At 32.1% G+C, this 20,717-nt stretch overlaps 1 protein-coding gene across 1 annotated transcript in view; it reads left to right on the top strand.

The window, feature by feature from the left end:
• Positions 1-20,717, top strand: part of LOC134256195 (golgin subfamily A member 4-like) — a 56,372-nt gene that overhangs the window by 4,562 nt on the left and 31,093 nt on the right. The window contains exons 2-23 of the mRNA XM_062738844.1: positions 2,142-2,215; positions 2,540-2,607; positions 2,925-3,032; positions 3,182-3,258; positions 4,036-4,159; positions 4,537-4,662; positions 4,914-4,945; positions 5,041-5,176; positions 5,759-5,830; positions 7,399-7,494; positions 7,724-7,765; positions 8,128-8,247; positions 9,547-9,639; positions 11,196-11,288; positions 14,062-14,166; positions 15,605-15,673; positions 16,773-16,901; positions 19,103-19,149; positions 19,518-19,674; positions 20,023-20,106; positions 20,327-20,422; positions 20,533-20,697. Of these exons, the coding sequence (XP_062594828.1) occupies positions 2,142-2,215; positions 2,540-2,607; positions 2,925-3,032; positions 3,182-3,258; positions 4,036-4,159; positions 4,537-4,662; positions 4,914-4,945; positions 5,041-5,176; positions 5,759-5,830; positions 7,399-7,494; positions 7,724-7,765; positions 8,128-8,247; positions 9,547-9,639; positions 11,196-11,288; positions 14,062-14,166; positions 15,605-15,673; positions 16,773-16,901; positions 19,103-19,149; positions 19,518-19,674; positions 20,023-20,106; positions 20,327-20,422; positions 20,533-20,697 (2,113 nt within the window). The remainder of the gene's footprint in view (positions 1-2,141; positions 2,216-2,539; positions 2,608-2,924; positions 3,033-3,181; positions 3,259-4,035; positions 4,160-4,536; positions 4,663-4,913; positions 4,946-5,040; positions 5,177-5,758; positions 5,831-7,398; positions 7,495-7,723; positions 7,766-8,127; positions 8,248-9,546; positions 9,640-11,195; positions 11,289-14,061; positions 14,167-15,604; positions 15,674-16,772; positions 16,902-19,102; positions 19,150-19,517; positions 19,675-20,022; positions 20,107-20,326; positions 20,423-20,532; positions 20,698-20,717) is intronic.

The raw sequence follows: 20,717 nt of genomic DNA, 5'->3' as shown, positions 1-20,717 counted from the left end.
ATTGAATGAGATAGCCCAATTACCAGCAACATAGATTATAAGACATTGGTTATCATCCTGTACTTGGCTTCAGCAACACAAGGGGTTACCCAATCATCAACCGCCAAGAATCGAGAACTATTTATATCTTTTTGGCTGATGTGTGTGTGTGTAAAACTCTTGTGTCATTCAATTGAGAATATCCTGTGAAAAAAATTTAAAGGAGTGAAGAATGTATTTCCTGTAGGCTTGTATCAAGTTAAAATAGTGTACACATGTGTTTGTGATTCAGTAGTTACTGATAGTGATGTAAAACGAATTAATTCTGGGAATTACGTAGTAAATACAGGGATATTTTCCTAGAAGTTAAGGTTCGTGTGTTTTGGTAATTGATATTGACAGTAGGAATGCTATTCCATTCATATTTTAACCACTCCTGTAGCATGTAAGTTTCAGTATCTTGTTAGTTTCATGTACATGTGGCCAGTTTGTTTACAGTACATGTATAGTTTTATCTGGGTCAGGCTCCCTGGTGTTATCTGCTTCAGACATCAAGTTTCTTTGTGAGGAAAGAGAGATCCAGTATTTCTAATCTATTGCCAGTCCCCCCTAATTTCCTGATAATGGTTTAATTTAGCTTGGTGTGAAACCCAATAAAAAAAGTTCCGATGGGAAAAAAAGTTTCTTTAGACAGATTTGGTGATGGTAGTCTAATTTTCAGGGAGGAATGGAGAGGGATTCATAAAAAATTCACAAAGGTGATGGAGTATTAAATGGTACAAAGTATACTGTTTTGTTTTTGAGAGTATAAGAATGGGTATTAATTTGGGAATGACTTGGCATGTGGCTCGGCTTTTAATATGGCTGATTGAGATCACCGGATCACAATAGATGTAAGCTGATACTGTCAGGAGATACTGTCAATTTGGCAATATGGGGGCCTAGTGCCACGATCAAACCGTTGTCATGTGTCATTGGCAGACTTTAGCACATGGCTTTGTTTCAAATAAAAACATGATTTCAAAGATTAATCTGGAGGTCTTAAGAAATCTATTTCCAAAATAATATTATCAAAGTAATGAAATATTTGAAGTTAAATGGTGTCATAACATTACGCATGTGATCATTGGGACTGATCGTGTGAAAAATGTAATTATAACAAGTTGGAGAACGAAATTGAACATTGCTTATTAATTATGGACAGATGGTGTCATCTGGGAAAAGACAACTTACGATAGAAGACAAAAAAAAAATCAATTGTGTGCAATGCATGTTAGAAAAGACAAAGGTTATTTTCCAAGGATGGACAAAGCAGGAAATATTTAGCTGATGACTGCTTGCAACTTCCTATACAATGTCAAGGACACTTGAAACTTCATTGTGTGTCTAGTTTGTAAACGCGTCTCAGATGTAATTTAACACGTAGGAATGATAAGTTCTGTATCATGGTAGGGATTAAGGTAGGATAGAAATCATATATTTGTGATTCTTTGTGTTATATTATTGTATTTTGTCAATTGTTACAAATTTTCTTATGATGATGCTCACGAAGTACGTGATTTTGTGTGTGGGTGTCATGTGGCAAGGTTCGCAATGAGTTTAAACTAAGCATACAGTTTTTATCTTTTCTAAGTCTGGCTTTATTTGAAGTTGAAACTTCTCAGAATTATGTAACATGCTGAATGGCAGTTGTGGGGTTTTATTGATTGCGTTTTGATGTAGAAGAATAAGACTTCTCTGATTTCTGATTATTATTGTTTGAGCCACTGCTTTCAGATAGATGATTTTCTCATAAATTCACTAAATAACACTGATTTAGTAGTTGATTTCACCCCAAAATATTAAGGAATGTTAGGAAATACCTAGAAAATTACCTCTTTAATGAACTTAACATGAGATTGTCAGTAGTTTTCTGTATCAATTTCATATAATTACATTGACTGAGAATTTATTAAGAAATCATAAAGTGTTTTAAAACACCAAATTCACTGCAGCATAGATCTAGTATGCAATGAGGTGCAAAAACTAAAAGTAGATTTTCAAATCTTGCACATTGTCAGGAACAATTCTTTTTTTCTACACTCCAGTTGCTCTTTTGTTTTTTTAATATTGCATAATTATTTCTGCACAGAAATGTTTTAAGTTTCTTGTGTCTTTTGTAGCTTGAACACGGATAAATTACAGATGGATCTAAACTCTGGACCCTACCTAGAGTACCCCGATGGGACGGTGCCAAGTAAGTAGGAAAAATTGTTCTATATTAACTATTAATAGTACAAAACTATTTATTATTAGGTTACTATCATGTGATGAAGTGATTTTGAATATATTGACTAGGTCTCTTTGCATATGGGGTAAAACCTTCATCCTAAAAACATAAAATGGCCTGTGTGTTTCTGTGTGTAAAATTGTAAATACATAGTACATAAAAGTATTTTTGTTTTGAAGGATTAAGAATCTTTAGATAGTATCTTGAAGTTTAATTTTGGAAATTATTTTACACAATGAAATAACCATATTTTCAATATTACATTTTTCTTTCTGATATTTTTTTCCTCAGTGGTAACAAAGATGAACACAGGGCGAATGTCACCAGTTCGGTCCAGGACCATGAAGGAATATGACACAGTAAGATAGCAAATCGCTAATTATCAAGTCTTTACATGTTATATAAGGGTCCATATCTCTTTTTTCTGCATAAGTCTCTCATTAAAAAAAATGCTGTTAGATAAATTATTAATGGAAATATATCAAGGTTATGATGATGCCTAAAGTTGAATGCCTTAATTTTTTTAAGAAACCGAGATAAAATGGACAATAAGCATTAATTAAAAGATTTTGTAATTTACAGAACGTAACTTGTGTACAATCAATGGATGAAAAAAGAAAGAGATACTATCTGCAATGGTTGATCAAAATTTCCTTTTTCCCTCCCTTAAAAACAGCAAATAACAGACCTGAAGAAGGAGAACTTTAATTTAAAACTGAGGATTTATTTTATGGAGGAGAGAATGCAACAGAGGCTTGGAGATGGGGACGATGTGTTCAAAATTGTAAGGATTTTTTTTTGTTTTTGAGAAAATTTGTGTCCTGACAATTCATAAAGGCTATTTAGAAGAAGAATCATGCACATGTCTTTAACTAGTTTAAGAAAAGGAATTTTTGCAGAAAATGATGCTAACTTAAATGTCTGTATTTGTAGAATATTGAACTGAAAGTAGAGGTGGAGACTTTAAAGAAGGAACTGAAAGAAAAACAAGAATTATTGAAAAAGGCCTCGTAAGTATTCTATTTGTTAATTGTTGGTTAGTTGATTCTTCTGATAATTCTGTATTGTTAAACATGTTAAATGTAAGAGATACTTTCAAAAAGGAAAAAGATCAGTGATTGGGAAGGGCTTGCACCACGCACCATAGTCGCAAGTGAAAAATGGTGCATTAAATCAATCAATCATGGCGCCAAGGTGCACATTCAATTTTTAGCGATGTTATATTGAAATATTTTGCGTACGACTTTCTTACTTGTTTTACTTTCGTTTTAAATGCAGTCAATTTAAAACAACAAATCTCATTGGTTGAACCCCATCAAAAAATACCTCCGGTTAAACGAAACACTTACATTAGGTACACTACTTCATTCATTTGTATGTTAGGGTTGTTCCCTTTCCAAAACTGTCGTAATTTTTAACACAAAATACGGGTCAATTATATTCTATGCGAGTTCCTTTAAATTTGCTGCATTGCATATGTTAAAAATCAGTTTGGGTAATTAAAACATTTTTTCTCGTATGTCATATTTGTTTGTCACTTTGTTATTTCTTAAAATGGCCCTTCAGATTATATTGATGGCCCATTTCTGGCCCATCAAACATGTTGTAAGAGATTGACCATTTTGGCCTTCCCAATCACTGAAAGATTTTGCATCAGCTGTGAATTTTGCCTGTGATCAAAGTCATTATCTCCTATCTGTAAACATGGTAAAAAAAAATTCAGAATATTATCAATCAAGAAAAAATATAAGGATAGACGAAGTCATTTTATTCTATTTTCCCTCTAGGGAAGCCATAGAAACATTGTCCACCAAACGTGAAGAAGACTTGCAAGAAATGAGACGAGAAATGGAGGAAGAAATGAGCGAGGTCAGGCAGAAACTGGAGGAGGAAGTGGAGTGTAAAAAGAAGGTGACAAGAGATCGAGAGATTATGCAGAAAAAAATTTTTTGTTGGGCCTGATTAATGTCTTGCTTTATTGATTAATGATTATGTTGTTCCTGAAATGACTCTTGCATTTTAGATGGCGAGATTATTTCTGTTAATTTGTTTTGCTCTGTTGATTTTTTTTATTATATATGAATTATCATAATTGAACAATTTGATGTTGAAATGAACCATTAATTATTTATTATGTAATAACAACCCAGAAAAGGATCCAAAAGATAAGAGGATACCTGCGAATTGATAACAGTGTTTGAGTAGTTTATATTTAATTTCTGTGATTTTCTACTTTTTCCCATCATTTCCTGCCTTTTTCCCATCATTTCTTGATTTTTTCCCATCAGGAGGTGGAAGCTTCCCAGAAGTCCCTACAGGAAGCTACCCATCAGCTGGCTGACCTGGAGAACCGGAATGAACAACTCCTGATGGAGATCCGGCATCTGGAACAGTCCAAAGAAATCCAGATGCAGGTAGGTCTTATTAGAGAAAAAAAGACAGAAAGTAGGCTGTAATAGAAAAAAATTAAAATGAATTCTAGGAAAATTGACAAAATAAGCAAGGAATGATATTGGAGTATATGAAATATTTTAGAAATGGTGAAGATATTTATAAATGGAAAAGATATACATGGTGTTCTTAATAAATTAAGAGAATTAAAGTGCAGAGAATTAAAGTTAATCACATTTTTATAATTCATTGCTTCGATTTTCTCTACTTTTAGTCATTAAAGGAAGATTTGGATGCACAAAGAAGGTAAGATTATTTTTTAAGAAAGCCAATTCAAAGTTGTTGTATTTGTCATTTGTGGTGGCATGGAGATTTGAATATATTTTTTTTTCATTTTGAAGGGAGCTGGAAGCTCAAATTGAAGAGAATCAGAAAAACTTGGGGCAGGCAGACCATCTTCAGAGGATGAAAGAGGACCTTGAGGAAAAGGTTGAAATGTTAGAGAAGGAGTTGTCACGCAAAGATCGGGATATGGAGGTTGGTACACAATTGTGGATAGTGTATACTCTGTGTACAAAACTCACTGCATTTTAGAAAGATGTGGTTCATTCTTCACTAGGTGCATGAAAAGTTTTTAGCCACATTATGATGTAAAGATCATTTCATTGTTCTGCAGAGTTTTTGATTTTAAAATCTGTATTAATTATAAAGTGCATTTTTTATGCAAATAAAAATTTTATTGTGACACACTTTAACATAAAGAAAAAATAATTTCAAGAGTTTAGAACCACTATAACTTAACCTGAATCTCTCTCAACATCTGTTTAGTGGAGTAACTCATTGTGTTGAATAACTTAGGATAATAGAAATGAGTTGCTGGTTTGACAATCTTTTAACCATGTTAACTGGGAATGAAAAATATTTGTTTTTCTTATTTTAATTTTTATATTGATGCTATAATAATGTATAGGACCACATTGTCAGGAATTGAAATAAATGTCATTGAATGTTTCCATGTGAATGTGATATTGTAGATAGTTCTCTTTCCTCCATGCCCAGCCATGGTCATTTCCGATCATCACTGATCATGTTTGTTTTTCTTTTCTCTCTGGCATGCAGCATTTGTCTTGTATTGTCAAAGACACCACACAGGTAGAAAGTGAGTCCTTCCTGGCCCCCCGCCATCTACAGGTGGGTCTCAGTCATTAACGCTAGAATTAATTACCAAAGGTAGATGGGCCTTACCTTGCACCCACTAACACTCACAGTAGAGGAATCCTATCTAACATTGCAGTAGACATGATCACTTATTGACACCTTACTATTTATGTTACATATATTATTTACAAATCCTGTGTATTCATTTTCAGTGTTTATCTAAGCAAGAATCTGATTTCATCAATTTGTATTATTTATATGTAATTTGCAATGTTTCCTATATGGTACTTTTTATGCAGATTGTCTACTTAACCAAATTGACAATTTTTAAAATAAAGTTAGGTGTGTATTTTATTGATGAACAAAAAAAATTAAACTAAAACTTGTCATGCATTGCAATGGAATTGAATTTAAAAAATGGAAATATATGAATATTTGAAGAGTAGCTTTTGTTTAACAGAAACAAAAGGAAAAAAAGTTTTTTTTTAAATCTCAGAATATTAGAAATTTTATTTCAAGAACAGGGTACAATGTTTTAAACTTTGTTTCACAGTATTATTACCGGTATTTTAATAATCAAATATTCATGCTTCAATAATTTGATTTTCCTTTTTTTCCAACACCCCTTCTGATATTACAACTAGAAAAGTTCACTTTTATATTGGTTGCATGAGTAGGTACGCTTTATATATTTCCTTCTGGATGATGTTGATTTTGGTTTGTGGTCTAAAGTCCTATTTTCTTTCTCCTTCCTCTTTTACACATTACTCTTTTGTATTGCCATTTCCTACATTAACAAGAATTTTTAGGTAGTGTTTAGTTTGTAACTTACCCATAAATTTCATAAAGAGGTAGTGGCAAGGTAGAAATTATTAGTTTTAAAGTTTACAGGTAATGTGTATGGCTGAAGTATAGTTACTTTTATTAGTTTGCTTTTTCACTTTAAGTCATTTTGAGCTCATCTCAACAAAAAGGAATCAAAATACTACAAACATTAGTATGTCAGGTTATAATCATTTTTTGAAAAGTAACATTTAGTCCTGTTTGTGAACAATGCTTGATTCAGATTAAAATGAGATGTAAGTTTGTCTTTTCAACAAAGGTTTATCCTGAGATTTTTACTAAAATTTTGCAATGATTTTAAATAAAAAGTCATAATTTTTCTTACAAATATGCTAAACACAAAATTTCATTTTTTGAAATTTTTATGTACATAAAATTACCATGTCAATCCATACATAAAAAATGCAATTGTAATTTGAAAGATTAACAAATAAATGAATTATTTCATTTGGAATGTAAAACCGGTTTGCCTTGTCTATGCTATATTTGTTACCGGTATACCGATAAAATCGCACATACCTACTATATGCAATATTTGTTGAGATGAGCTATGTAGTAGTTTTTAAACTCAGAAGAATGGAAAAAGTCAATGCTTTTAATGCTGTTTTTTCAGTGATCACTGCTAATTTGTAGTTAGCATGCATGATTGCATATTGGTACATGTGTTTAGAAATTTCAGTTTTAAATGCACAATATTAATTTGGAAAAAGATAGAGAAATAATTTGTGTCTAAAATCCAAATCTTTGCTCTTTGTCAGGATGAGGTGGATGATCAGAGATCTGAATTAGAAACTTTGAAAACTAAAGTGGAGGATCTGAAGGAAGATGCCAACAAAAAGAATGAAATGATTGGAGTAAGTATGGCATCTTCATATCCATAAGGAATGATTATACTTTGGTGGAGGGGGAAGTAAATTCTTTGAAAAAAGAAGCACATGGAATTTATTTTAATTTACAGATACATGTAACTGTGAACTCATTTAGGACAAAGAAATTCAGAGAAACTAAGTTAGCATATAGTTTGTGAGTTATGTCACTTTCTCATCAACTAAATTTTGATAAAGAAATTGAATTACCTTGCAGAAACTTGAAGATCTGTTGAAAGCAAATGAAGAAGAAAAGAAAGTAAGTGTTGATTTTTCCTGTCCAGAGAATATGTTCCTTATGATTTTCCCTAAGAATTTTTGATTGAAGTATTCCTACTTTTTGAAGATTTCTAAAACAAATTAGTGGTATATTACAAGGCATTTGCACAAGCTTCTAAAAGATGGTATTTCTTGAAAACCCTTGAAAATTTTAGCATATGTATTTTTAAGACATTTTAGAACCATTTCAGATTTCAGAAAATGACAAAAATTATAATTTTTTTTGTAAATTTTGAAGAAAAAAAAATTAAAGAACATAAACACTAAAAATGTATACCTGAAATGACTTGGATGTTGTGTGATAGCCATGAATAGTTTAAAATGTTGCGTTGTTATCTCTAGGATGCTCTGAAGAAATTAAAAGAGGCAGACAACAAATTAAAAAAGCATGAAGACTTACAGCCAGTGTGGGACTCCACTGTTAAAGGTCTACATCAGGACCTCAGGAAGAGAAATAAAGAGGTCAGTGGTCAATCGATACTGTTGAATCATTTTAATTTAGGGGGGGGAGTTAATGTTCTTGGGCAACCAAAATTTTACTGGTTTGCAAGGATAATAGTTTGAGAGTGATTCCTTTATGCAGAAGATTCAATAAACTGATACATTGACTAAATATTTCATTTATGAGGTTTTGAACTTGGTGGAAAATTGTGGATGATCCACATAATCCAGGTGCATTGTTCCCCTGCAATGATGATTCCACATTACATAAATTGTATAATGAGAAGAAATGTCTTGTATGACTAGGATTTTTTTTCTCCTAGACTATTCTACATATACCTTATAATAAAAAATACATGAAATAAAATAAGTAAAATATCTTTCAAAAATGCAGAAATCATTTTGTTTGTATACATTTCTAATGCTGTGATACTTTCCCTTTTACAGGGTTTACTTTTTAATTTAACATATTTGGAAATTCAGGTACCAGCACATTTTAGGTGAAAATAATGTGAATTGCACAAATTTCAGATTTGTTGAAGTGCGTTGCACAATTTTGTGATATGGTCATTAAGAGTTATTCCCCTTAGGTTGCTTCCTAGAAAATGATAATTTATTTTGCTAAAAAATGCTATTCCACGGTGGTTATGATTGTGTGGACACAATATCTTAGTAATTTATTTTGCTAAAAAATGATATTCCACTGTGGTTATGATTGTGTGGACACAATATCTTAGTAAAGTTGACTGTTGAATTTTCGGTTTTATCACAACTGAAAGACGTTTCCTGATTATAGCTACATCTTATGTTCATTTATCACATCATTTAAATGTATTATGTCCAACACAATTAAGACATAATGCAAGAATATAAATATGGTTACTAATACAGATCATGCTGTTAAAGCTAACTTATGTTCAATATTTCTAAACTGATTCAAAAAATTAAACATTTTCCCAATAAATGTCTACATGCATATCAGTTTCTACAATGTAATCATTTCCGACAATTTTGAGATTCTAGGGTGAAGATGGGACTTGGGTTTATTTTGAGCATGATATTGCAGAGATATATTGTTAGTGGTTTCTGATGTTATGGAGTCAAAAAAAGAGAGAATTCTACAGCATGTTTAAGATGTTATATATAACGTTTCATAAAATTCATCATAAACCTTACCTGAAGTTGTTAGCAACGTGCAAACGCAGATGTATCTGAGAATAGAAAGTAGGCACAATTTATATAATGAAACTTTTTTTCATTTAAGCCATATCAAATTTACTGAGATAATTATTTGATCATGATATTTCTATCATCTAACAGGTCGATGACTTGAAGGATAAACTAGAGAGAAAGGAAGAGGAGCTCAGACAGTGTAAGGATGAACTCCACACCCTGTCTGTTCAGAAACAGAAGGTAGGGTCCCCCTCATGTTGTGTGATGATGTGCTGTGTTTGTTTGAATTGCAGTGATTTTTAAATTGATCTTAAAGTTTTCTTATTTGTGTGAGGTTGTCATTTGCATTGTTTCTGAAATATGTTTCAATTGATTTTTTTTGGATGGGGGGTAGGGGGAGGGGGGGGGGTGGGAGGGTGGGATAAAGATGGGCTTTTAAACAAAAGAAAATGATATTAAGTTTTTGATAAGTAGAGTTATGGACATGCATTTTAGTGTACTTTAGAGTTATTGCATGACTGTGTAGGCTAATGTATAGTATGAAATGCAAGAATAGTATGTATGCATGTCTGATGTACAAAATACTTGATCTTCTTTTCCAAAAACATCTGATCTCCAAACTTTTAAAACAAGATTTTAAGAACAATGGCAGAAGGAGGGGATCAAAAGTATATTATCTGTAAAATTATTACAATCAACTATACACATTAAAAGCATTTGAAAGTGTTTAATCATTGCCTAAAAAATCTGTATGATTGTACTTAGCGGGGAAAAGAGGGTATAAGAGCCCTGGAGAGGTGCTAGTGAATTGTTTTTACTAGAGATTACTAGTTATAACAGAAGAAAAAGAATAGCAGTTAGCACTTTAAATGAGAGTAATCCGCCTTCGACTGACCTTTGTTTAAAATCAACTTCACCGGGGTATAAAATGCAATTAAAATGTCTTTGTTGTCTTGCGAGTTTAACTTTTTCCTCAATATAGAAAGAAAACATTTAAAAGCCGTGGATTACTCTATCGTGGGGATTTTTGTCCAATTTGAATTTCTTATTTTGTATTTTTTGTGTATTGATGAAAGAGCACCTTCTCTTTTGTGTGTTAATTTGTAAAAATAGACGAATGCTTTGATCTCCTGCATTTAGTGAAAATATTGAAAACTCATTGTTGATACTTTTACCTACTGGTACTTTTTGGGTGCAAATGAATGAGAATAATATTTTGAAGATGTTTATTGAACAGGCTGATGAAACCCTTTCTTCTTACTAAAATGCAGTGATTTCATAATTAACTGAAAAGACCCATGCAAATGTTTTTATTTTGTTGACATTGAATTCAACCTGCATTTTTAAACAATCCTTTTTATTGAGAGCTACAATTACAGACCTGTTTACTCTTATGATTTCACTGTATTTTGTATGGATTTTTAGTATAAAATACGTCTCACATTTTGTTATTATGAAAATACGATCACAATAACTTGACAAGCCCACAAAAACTGTTGATAATATAAGAAGTTTTTAGATATGCAGACAAATCTAAAATAAATCAGATTAATTCATGTGAAATTTTGCATGCAATTCGTATGAAAAGAGATCAAAATAGGAATCATCAATATTCTGAATTTCACATGAGTAAATTCATATGAGACAAATTTATCTGTATAAACCACCATAGGAGAATGTGTAAACACTGAATAAAAGAGCATGACTAATTACTTGAGTTGTTTTATAGCGTTTGTTTGTAATTGATGTTTTTCTGATTTGTTTTGTTTTCTTTGTGTGTTTTGTTTACTAATTAGGAGGTAGACAAACAGCATGAGGACCTCACGTTTTTAGAAGACAGTTTGTCCAGCATGAAACTGCATCTCAAAGAACGGGAGCTGGAAGTCGAGGTAGCCATTTTTTTTTCTGTTTCATGAGCTCTGAACACTCGGGTACAAGTCTCGGGTGACATGTACTGAAGTTGTATATAAGAGCTAGAATTAAACGTAGTATATACATTGTACATGTATTTTGATGTATGATGGTTCTTTCTGCTATTTTAGGATACATTTTAATTTCTGGCAAAGACTAGGTGATATTTAATACAGTTTTAATTTATTATTAGAATGGTCACTATGGGAGTATGTGCTTGAAATAGCCATATTCACAGTGATATTGATGAAAAATAATACAAAAATATGAGAAAATTAAATTGATTCAGATAATATTTTCAGCACTTTTTTTTTTTTAATGTGGAGTCAAAATCTTTATTATACTAGTATAGACTATAAAATATTGTGGATTTCATTTACTGTGAACATTTGAGAGAGAAATTAGGTGTAAAAGAATTTATCCAAATTCAGGAAAGAGTGACAATTTAGATGTTCAATATGAATTTTGAATTGTCTTTGAATAGAATAATAGAATAAATGTTATTTTTTGTTGGTTTATGACAAATAGTAGACTGTTGATCATACAATGTACATGTTTATGTTGATATATGATTTTGCTTCCACCTTTCAAAACAAATCAAAGGTCTAGAGTGCCATCACTACTTGGGAGGGATATATCCACAGCCATTTAACAGATGCACTATCTATCAGGCTCAAATAAATGGGATTTATAAACCAAACTATTTGATGTTAATCAAGTGATACTTTAAAGGTTCAGGAAGATTTTTAAATTCTGCACCAAATTCTACAGAGTTAATTGTCCAGTTTGTCTGATCTTTACACGCCCCTATGGCACGCGTCAGATATACACACGATAGGGTATTGGGACGTTCAATGGGAAGCGTATGGGCAGTTGAACCTCAAATAAAAGAAGCTCTTCGGAAATTTCAGCAAATGATAATAGACTTGTAGGGTCACAATAGGATGCTTTTGAAGACATGCGATATAGTCCTCAATAGATATCAGGTTTAATTGATGTGTATTGCGCGGTTGGAAGTATAATATTTGGTAAACACCTAAGCGTCAAGGCATCATTTGGTCGATTTAAGTACACCTTGATGAGCAAGGGGGGATTAAGATTGACTTGTGGGCTTATTTTTCGGTGATTTATTGCTGAATTTGTATTAACTTTTTTGAACTTTGGAGCAATTTGCTGAAAGACACACTGCCAAAACTGCATCAAACATGACGAAAATATGAACAAAGTAGTGCATAAATTTTCTCAGTGGGATAAAATTCTTTAATTTAATTAATCACTGGATTTTAAATGTTAAGGTTTGGCTTTTTTGTGTTTTATGTTCAAGTGATTTTTTACTTGAACTTCAAAAGTTCGTGGATGGAAAAATTAAAACTAGAAAATTCTTAAAAGTGCAAAGAAATGCTGGATGCTAGATTCGAAGTCTTTGATTAAATACGTGGTAGAATTAAACATCAATGATATTTGTTATTTGAGGGGGGATTTGATTGTTAATCTCTTAAATACCCATAAGAAATGGAATATTTTTGAAAAAATTGATGAAGTTCCAGGGACTAAGACATAAAAATTTTATATAGCTAATAAAATTTGGCTGATATTTCTCCTGTTTTAAAATATTTCTGGCCTCCTAATCCATTTAATTCTTTCCATGATGTTTTAATATTATTTTCCCCAAATTTATTAGTCTTTTAGCTTGTGTTTTATTATCTTTTTCCCTTTTGGTAAAACGGCAAAGCATGATCCTATTATAATTCTGTGTATTGACCTTTCAGCCAAATTAACTTTATTGACCCAAAAGGTGTAATTAAGTCGTCTTTATTGATATAAGGTGTTCATTCTTAAAATCAACTTTTATTCCGTGAAAGAGCTCCCTAGGGCCCGAGGGGAATTCATTGTGCGAGGTCTCGTTGATCCAGGGTTAGGGTAAACCGATGTCTACAGATACCTATAAGGAAATTGCCCTTTTAAATGAACTATCCAAAGGGGCTTGTGTATTAGCTAGTGTCAAATTGTTCAAAACAGATTGACTTAAAGCTTTATCAGTGTAATTGTTATTTAAAAGTTGGATTTTTATTTGGCTTGTCCTTTTTGGCGGGATGACATTATTTATTTTTATTTTATTGTCATATAATCTTGGAGTACAATTTTAAGGGGGCAAAAAATGAATGGAAAAAGATAATGGCTGGACCAAAAAATGTTCCAACAGCAATAAAAAGCAGAAACAAGCTTGCAAGGCTTTTAGCTTCTGAAGTCTGATTTAAGAATTTATGTCATCCTAAGGATTGCAGATTTTTTTTTTTGTACTGACATTCTGAGAGGATGCCAATCTATATGTTGCATTACCAGAATTAATTAACCATGGATTTTAAATGGGGAGACATTGCGTGGGATTCTAGTGAGGATAGTTCATGGGACTTTGGAGTAGAACAAACTTGGAATATGCACTCTGGAATTTTTGCTCCAAAGCAAAGTAAGGCTACAGTAGATAGTGACCTTAATGGAAGCAAACATATGGAACCACAATGGGCTTCTGAATTGTTAGAAGAAGATTCAGGCATTGAGGAAAAATTCCCATCAAATCTAAGTGATCCCAAATGGACTATTGATTCGAGTGGGACTTGGGATTCAAATCTAGACTGCGTAACCGATTTGTTCAGGGATTCTAATTTAGAGGAAATATGGACGAAGGAGTTGATAGAAGAGAGATTGGCTTTAGAAAAATTGACCAATGATTGTGCTGATTTTTCTTCACAGAATTTGCTGAAAACTCTGGGTAGGAAGGAGGGAGAATTAGAGGGATTCAAAGAGCTGCTGAACAAGGCAGAGACAGCACTAAGGCAGAGCGAAGATGCTGTGCAGGTAGGGGATTAGGCTTAAGGGGGAATGACACTCTGCTAAGGGAGATAACTCAGTAATCATTATAAATTTGCTTAATTCAATTTGACTTCATACTCTGAAACAAACATGATACTGAGAGAAAATTTTATTTCAAGTGAAGCAAGCAGAGGGCCATGTTCCCTTTTCAAACACTTTTGCAGAAAATAACTTGTTAGTTGTTTTGATAGCAATATAAGACCCTTTAGATTTCAGTTGTGTATTGTTTAGGAAAATAGTTTGAATCTGAATAAGTTAAATAAATGAAAGCTCTCTCTGATTTTTTTAAAATAAGATCTGAATGACATTTCCAGTGGCCAGCACTTTAGGCACATAAAGTTGTCAGGTCTGGCATTTTCTGTTAAAAATTTAATCTTAGTTTGTAAACAAATAATTTTAATTTTAATAAATAAATCAAAGAAAAGAACCCCTTTTGACATCTTTTGTTTAGGGCACATTGAAAAATGAAATCTTAGTTGGTAAATAATTGAATATTTATTTTAGCCTATTTGGATATTTAAAGTAAACAGAATTACATAGACTCATAGTCTACTTTATTTCTGTGACATTCATCAGTTTAAGCTTTCTGGATTTAATTTAGGATGGAATCATATATTTAATTGTTTGTATGTATAGAAATTTAAGTTTGGTGTTAGTTTACTGTGTTGATTAATCAACAATGATACTATGTACGTTTTACTCAAAGATGTTTTGTCCCTTTTGATAAAAACAAAGTCAATATTTTCTTAACTCTGTGGTTTACTAACTTGACTTCATAATTGCAAATAAATAGTGTGCTATAGTGAAAATTAATGTTAATGACATTTGATGTGGTCAGAAACCAGCCAATTCAAGCTTATGTGACCACTAGAGCTGCATTCTGGTCAGAGACTTAGAGTTTCGTGACGAGAATGTCTTTCAAATATATATTGTATGAATAAAGCCTATATGTAGTTTAGATACAAATTAATGCTGTTTGTTTCCTGTCAGCCAAAGAAAGTATTCCGTATAGATGAAATTTGAAATATAACAGATATCATGTTTATTCTTTACCACATGTGCAGGCATCTATGTATCTAATACAATATTACCAGAAGAAGAGTTGATGGCCATTTGAAATCTGAAGATACTATTAAATAGGACAGTGCCATGGAAAAATATTTTTACTTTAAAAGCTGGAAGTCATGCAGAGCTTTAGAATAGTTTTATCACACAATGGGAATTTTTTTTTGCTTTTCTCAGCTATTAAACATGTTAAAAAGGAGTGGAGGAAGATTCCAATAGAAGGCTGATTACAATCAAGAGATGGAGTTAGTTACATTTTCAGGAAAAAATATTTTAAAAGAAGACATTTGTATCTTATTGTGCGACAAAATTTGTATTTTTGAACTGTGTTCTATCTTCATCCTTGATATATTGACAGGACCTGCAGTGTCAGCTGAGGAAAGAGAAGGAAATAGCTTCAGAGGATTACAGATCTCAACATTTGAAGGTGTGTAAATTACATGTAATATTTACAGGTGTGTAAATAACGTATAACATGTACAAGTGTGTGTTACATGTCACATTTACAGATGTGTGTTACATGTAATATTTACAGATGTGTGCGCTGAGGGGGTAGGGGGCATAACAATTACAGGTGTGTTCGGGAGTTAAATGTAACATATATATACAGGTGTGGGTTGGTGGAAGTTACATGTAACATATACAGGTGTGGGTGAGTGGAAGTTACATGTAACTTATATAGGTGTGGATGGGTGGAAGTTACATGTAACATATGCAAGTGTGGGTGGGTGGAAGTTACATGTAACTTATGCAAGTGTGGGTGGGTGGAAGTTACATGTAACATACACAGGTGTGGATGGGTGGAAGTTACATGTAACATACACAGGTGTGGGTGGGTGGAAGTTACATGTAACATATACAGGTGTGGGTGGGTGGAAGTTACATGTAACATATACAGGCGGGGGTGGGTGGAAGTTACATTTAAGTTTGAGTATGTGTGTGGATTAAAGTTACATGTAACGTGCAGATTTGTGGTTGGGTGGAATATTTATATAACATTTACAGGTCTTTGCACGTGTGGGTAGGTAGAAGCTACAACATTCGTGTCTCTCTGGGGTAGGCTGGGGCCCTTTTATGTGATCATTTTAAGTTTTACATAAGAATATAAAGGGGAAGATCTACTGTTAAAGAACAGCAGGGCCATTAGTGACTCGGGTGAGTGATGTGGCGCAGAGTGTATACGGCGCGGATCTAAGAAGTCTGATTTTAATTAGATTGAATGGTGACGTGTTAGTAATATTGGAACAATAAATCATGTTAAGTTTTGTTTTATAATAAATCATCATGTACAGATTGTTTGAAAAATATTAATCATTGTGTGCATTAGACTGACATGATATTTTAATTTTCCTGTGAATTTTATGTGGGTGGACATATAATCTTTCAAAGTGTAATTACAGCCATCTTTAGCCATACATGTACGTATTTATTTGGGTGAATAACTGATTATTTGAAAATAATCTTCTAATAACATGCTTTCATCAAATGATATATAAACTCTATATATATTGATATTGTCCTCTCAGTTCAAGATTGATGACTTGGAGGCCCAGCTTCAAACCAAGGATAAGATCATACAACAGCTAACAGACAGTTTGAAGGATAAAGAGAGACAGATGCAGCAGTGTATGGAGATCTTCAGACCCACCCCACAGGTAAGGAGGGGATCCAATAATATAAAATGAAGCTCAAAACACAGGTAAGAAGAGGGATCCAACAAGGGCTGACAAATAGATTTTTAAGGCACTTGTCCAAAGGCAAGTACAGTACAAGCCGTTTAATTTAATACCTGTTTTATATCATAGGCCGTTTTTTATCATAGATATTTAAAACACAAAACCATTTCTTAATAATTCAATGTTAATTTCTTACGTTATTATCATAGGTAAAAGTGTGTACTTCAGTTACTATCATGAATGGATTTACAATATTTTTTTACACCTTTTTCACTCTGGAGACAATTAACAAAACAATAGATAACACCTGTCAACACCTGTGGCCCATGCACTGTCGCTTATCTATACACAATGGCTTGACTGAGGGGGATTAGTCACACTCCAGCGCATTTACCTGGAAGTTTTTGTGTGTGTGACACAGTACATTACACAACAACAGGAAGGTGGATCTAATTCTTCTTTTGTTTAATTGTTTAATTGTAAATTGATAATAAATGTGTTTTACCAAAATGTGTTGAATCTAAATTAAGACCATTTTACCCAATTGAGATTTTTTTGTTGCCTGTAAAATGGTCATAATTAATTACATTTATAAATTGTATTTATCAGAAGTGATGTTTTTTTTAACCAGCCTGTCCAAGCGTTTTTGATTTACATCAGTGTATCAATTAATTTAATTTCATTTTAAACGGCACCATTAAGTGTAATTAGACAAATGGATGCAAGGAAGAAAATAATTGGGCTTGTGTTTTAGAGAATTTTCCCTGAAAATAGCTGTGAAGGTTGAAAAAGATCATCAAAATTAAACAATTTTAATTCATGTTCTGTTTTGTTGTAACATAATTTTGATACCGTAAATATTGTGTAGTTGGTATATCAAGTTGTATTATGCTGAAATGTTGAACTAACATTTTTGTAACACAATGTTTTTTTCGATTGTACGTTTTTATATACTTTTTATAGATATAAGTTCTCTTTTTGTTTTGTGTTTCATTAAAACTGCATTTAAAAAAAAAAAACAAACGAATTATTAATAGATTGAATTGATCATAGAACTCTAAAAACGAAATAGATCAAAATGAAAGTTAACAAGTTTGACACACACGAGGGAGAAGTTCGGAGATTATTAAGCTTTACGAAAGTGCCTTTATTTATACAAAATGTTCTTAATCAGTACAGAAAAAAAGTAAAATGATATTTGCAACTTAACAAAATAAACCTAAAAATATGAAATTAATACTATAATACATATTTAATATAAAGTAAAAACGGCAGGCATTTTTTGCTATCAACTTTCCCAACCAGTGAATATTTTTCAGCTGTCATGGTTATAATCATAGTCGGTTATTATAAAGTTTTGGCCTGACAAATAAGCTATGATATTAAACGGCTTGTACTGTACTTGGTCAAAATTAACTTGCCCTAAATTTTTGCATGCCCTACCATAAACTAATATTGTACTTATAAATATTTCAAAAAAGAGGAAGACAAATATTGAGTATATCATGCAAGACCCTTTGCCCAGCTTTAAATGATCATGTGATTCACAAATTTAATATATTTTTGTATTTAAGGATTTGCCCATGGGCCAAATGAATTTAAAATTCATTCACATGCCCACTCCTAAAATTCACTAACCCCGGGCATCAGGCATTGGGATTTTTTTTAAAATTTTTGTGTGTGTGAAATCATTAATTTTATATGATTTAATTTTAATAGTAAAGAAAAAAATTTTAATTTTCAAAAGATGACTTCAGTACCCTGACTTTTTCAATGATTAATTTTTTTTCAACATTTTTTTTATTTTAATTTTTGATTCATTATTTGTTATAAAATATACTTTTTTTTGGATGGTAACTTTTTGCTGCCACTAGCCCGTGGGCTAGATACATGTTTTTAATTTTATACCCCTGGTAGTATATTTCTATTGTATCACCACCTTTTACTCTTTGTTTTTTAGAGAAGGAAAACGCTTTCTTTAACCTTACACAATATTTTCGTTCTTAAATTGTATCGTATTGAAAAAATTGAATTGTGACACAAGTATTCATTTATATGAATGAAAATATATGAGAATGAAGTTTTTGCCCTAGCACACAATCTTGCACAATTGCATGAAAATAAAGTACCCGGTATTCTCAAGTAAAGATTGATTGACAGTATCAACTATTTTGTTTTAGAATACAATCTCTGTTGATGCATACAACATAATTCGTAAATCTCTTGAGTCATTAAGCTCTGTTTTATAATGATCTCCCTAGTTCTACTAGTGTATTGACATAGCAGGAGATTTAGAGTCTGAGAGAATCAAACAAAATATTGCTGACATTATGAAAAGGCTTTTAGGTGAAACAGATGTTTGGAAACAAGAAATCAGAGTCACATTCCGATTCCAATGATTTTTAGAAGTTCAGAAATACTCCCTCACATTAACATTGTTAATTTTAGGAAATTATAAAAAAAAATTATTTAATGATTTTGCTCACAAATTAAATAACTGAATCTTATGGTTTGCTACAGTAACAAAATGACACTCCATAAATCTAGTAAGATATCTCTTAATATTGAAAAGAAGAGAAAATATGTAATATTGAGATTTGTTTTTCAATGTCAGGAGGCTTTGAATGAGAGGATGAAACTAGCGGATGACAAGGATGCTGAAATCCGACAACTGAGACGTGAGATTCGTGACAAAGAGCATGAGATGGAGCGAGCCAATCAGATGTTACTGACGGCAGAACAGACCATTGAGGTAATGGCAGTAAGAGTACAAATAAAAGAGGGGGGGGGGGGGTGAAGCTGAGTTTGTACACTGATGAATTATTGCTTTCAATATTTTAAATTAACACAAGAAAAAAAAATCTTGCCTCTGTTTTTTGTATATCTTGATTTTCACTGGAAAAAATAAAAGAATTTAATATTTTGATATCATGATATAACTTTCTGAGTCTTAGTCAAATACTGGGAATGAAAATTTTTGTTGATTTTTTTTAAAGAAAGATTGTGAAAATTGCGGAATTTATTCTCTTGCTAAGCAGTGAAATATATTGGGCATTACTATTTAAGGAATGAATAAATATTGAAATGGTGTGTCTTTCAGTGCCTTGAGAAAGAAGGAGATGAGAAAGACAAGACTTTAAAACAGCTGACAAACTCACTTAAGGCATCCCAGAAATCTCTACAGGTAAAAATGATTATCACTGCACCTCAACAAAATGTATCTCATCAATGGTGTTTTAATATTTAATGAATTTTCTTCTGAACTTCTGAGAGTTCCACATAAATAGGTCTGAGTTTACAAAAGAATTTTCTTTGCAGAATGTTTTATGCTTTAAATTTGTCCTAAATTTCTGGAATTTCAACACAAATATAAGTCTGTTTACAAGAGATTTTTTTCATTGCAGGATGCTTTAGAAGATCACAAAGAAGAGATAAAAAAGAAAGAAAATGAGATTGAAAGGTTGAAGAAAGGAATTAAACTTCCAGAAGCTGAACTCCAAGTATGTTTGTATTGAGGGTGATCAGAAATTTTTTTTTTTTTTTGCAGGAAAATCAGTAATAATGTGTATATTGCTGGATGAATTTCTTATTTCTCTGTCAAATTCTTCAGGAATCAGAAAATGCCGAGACATTGAACAGTTTGTTGAGGAAATTACGTGACAAGGATGAGGCTCTACTGAAACAAGCGGAGAAACACGACACTGAAATGAACAAGCTAGACAAGGAAATTCACAATCTCAAAACTGAGCTGGCTCAAGTCCAGAGGGAGCTGCAGGTAATCAGTCAGGAGGAGGT

Source organism: Saccostrea cucullata, unplaced genomic scaffold (genome assembly GCF_032062105.1).
Source record: "Saccostrea cucullata isolate Sc308-1 unplaced genomic scaffold, CSIRO_AGI_Scuc_v1 ctg204, whole genome shotgun sequence".
Classification (NCBI taxonomy): domain Eukaryota; kingdom Metazoa; phylum Mollusca; class Bivalvia; order Ostreida; family Ostreidae; genus Saccostrea; species Saccostrea cuccullata.
Note: the sequence above shows the minus strand (reverse complement) of the source record. Positions and strands in the feature narration are given on the sequence as shown.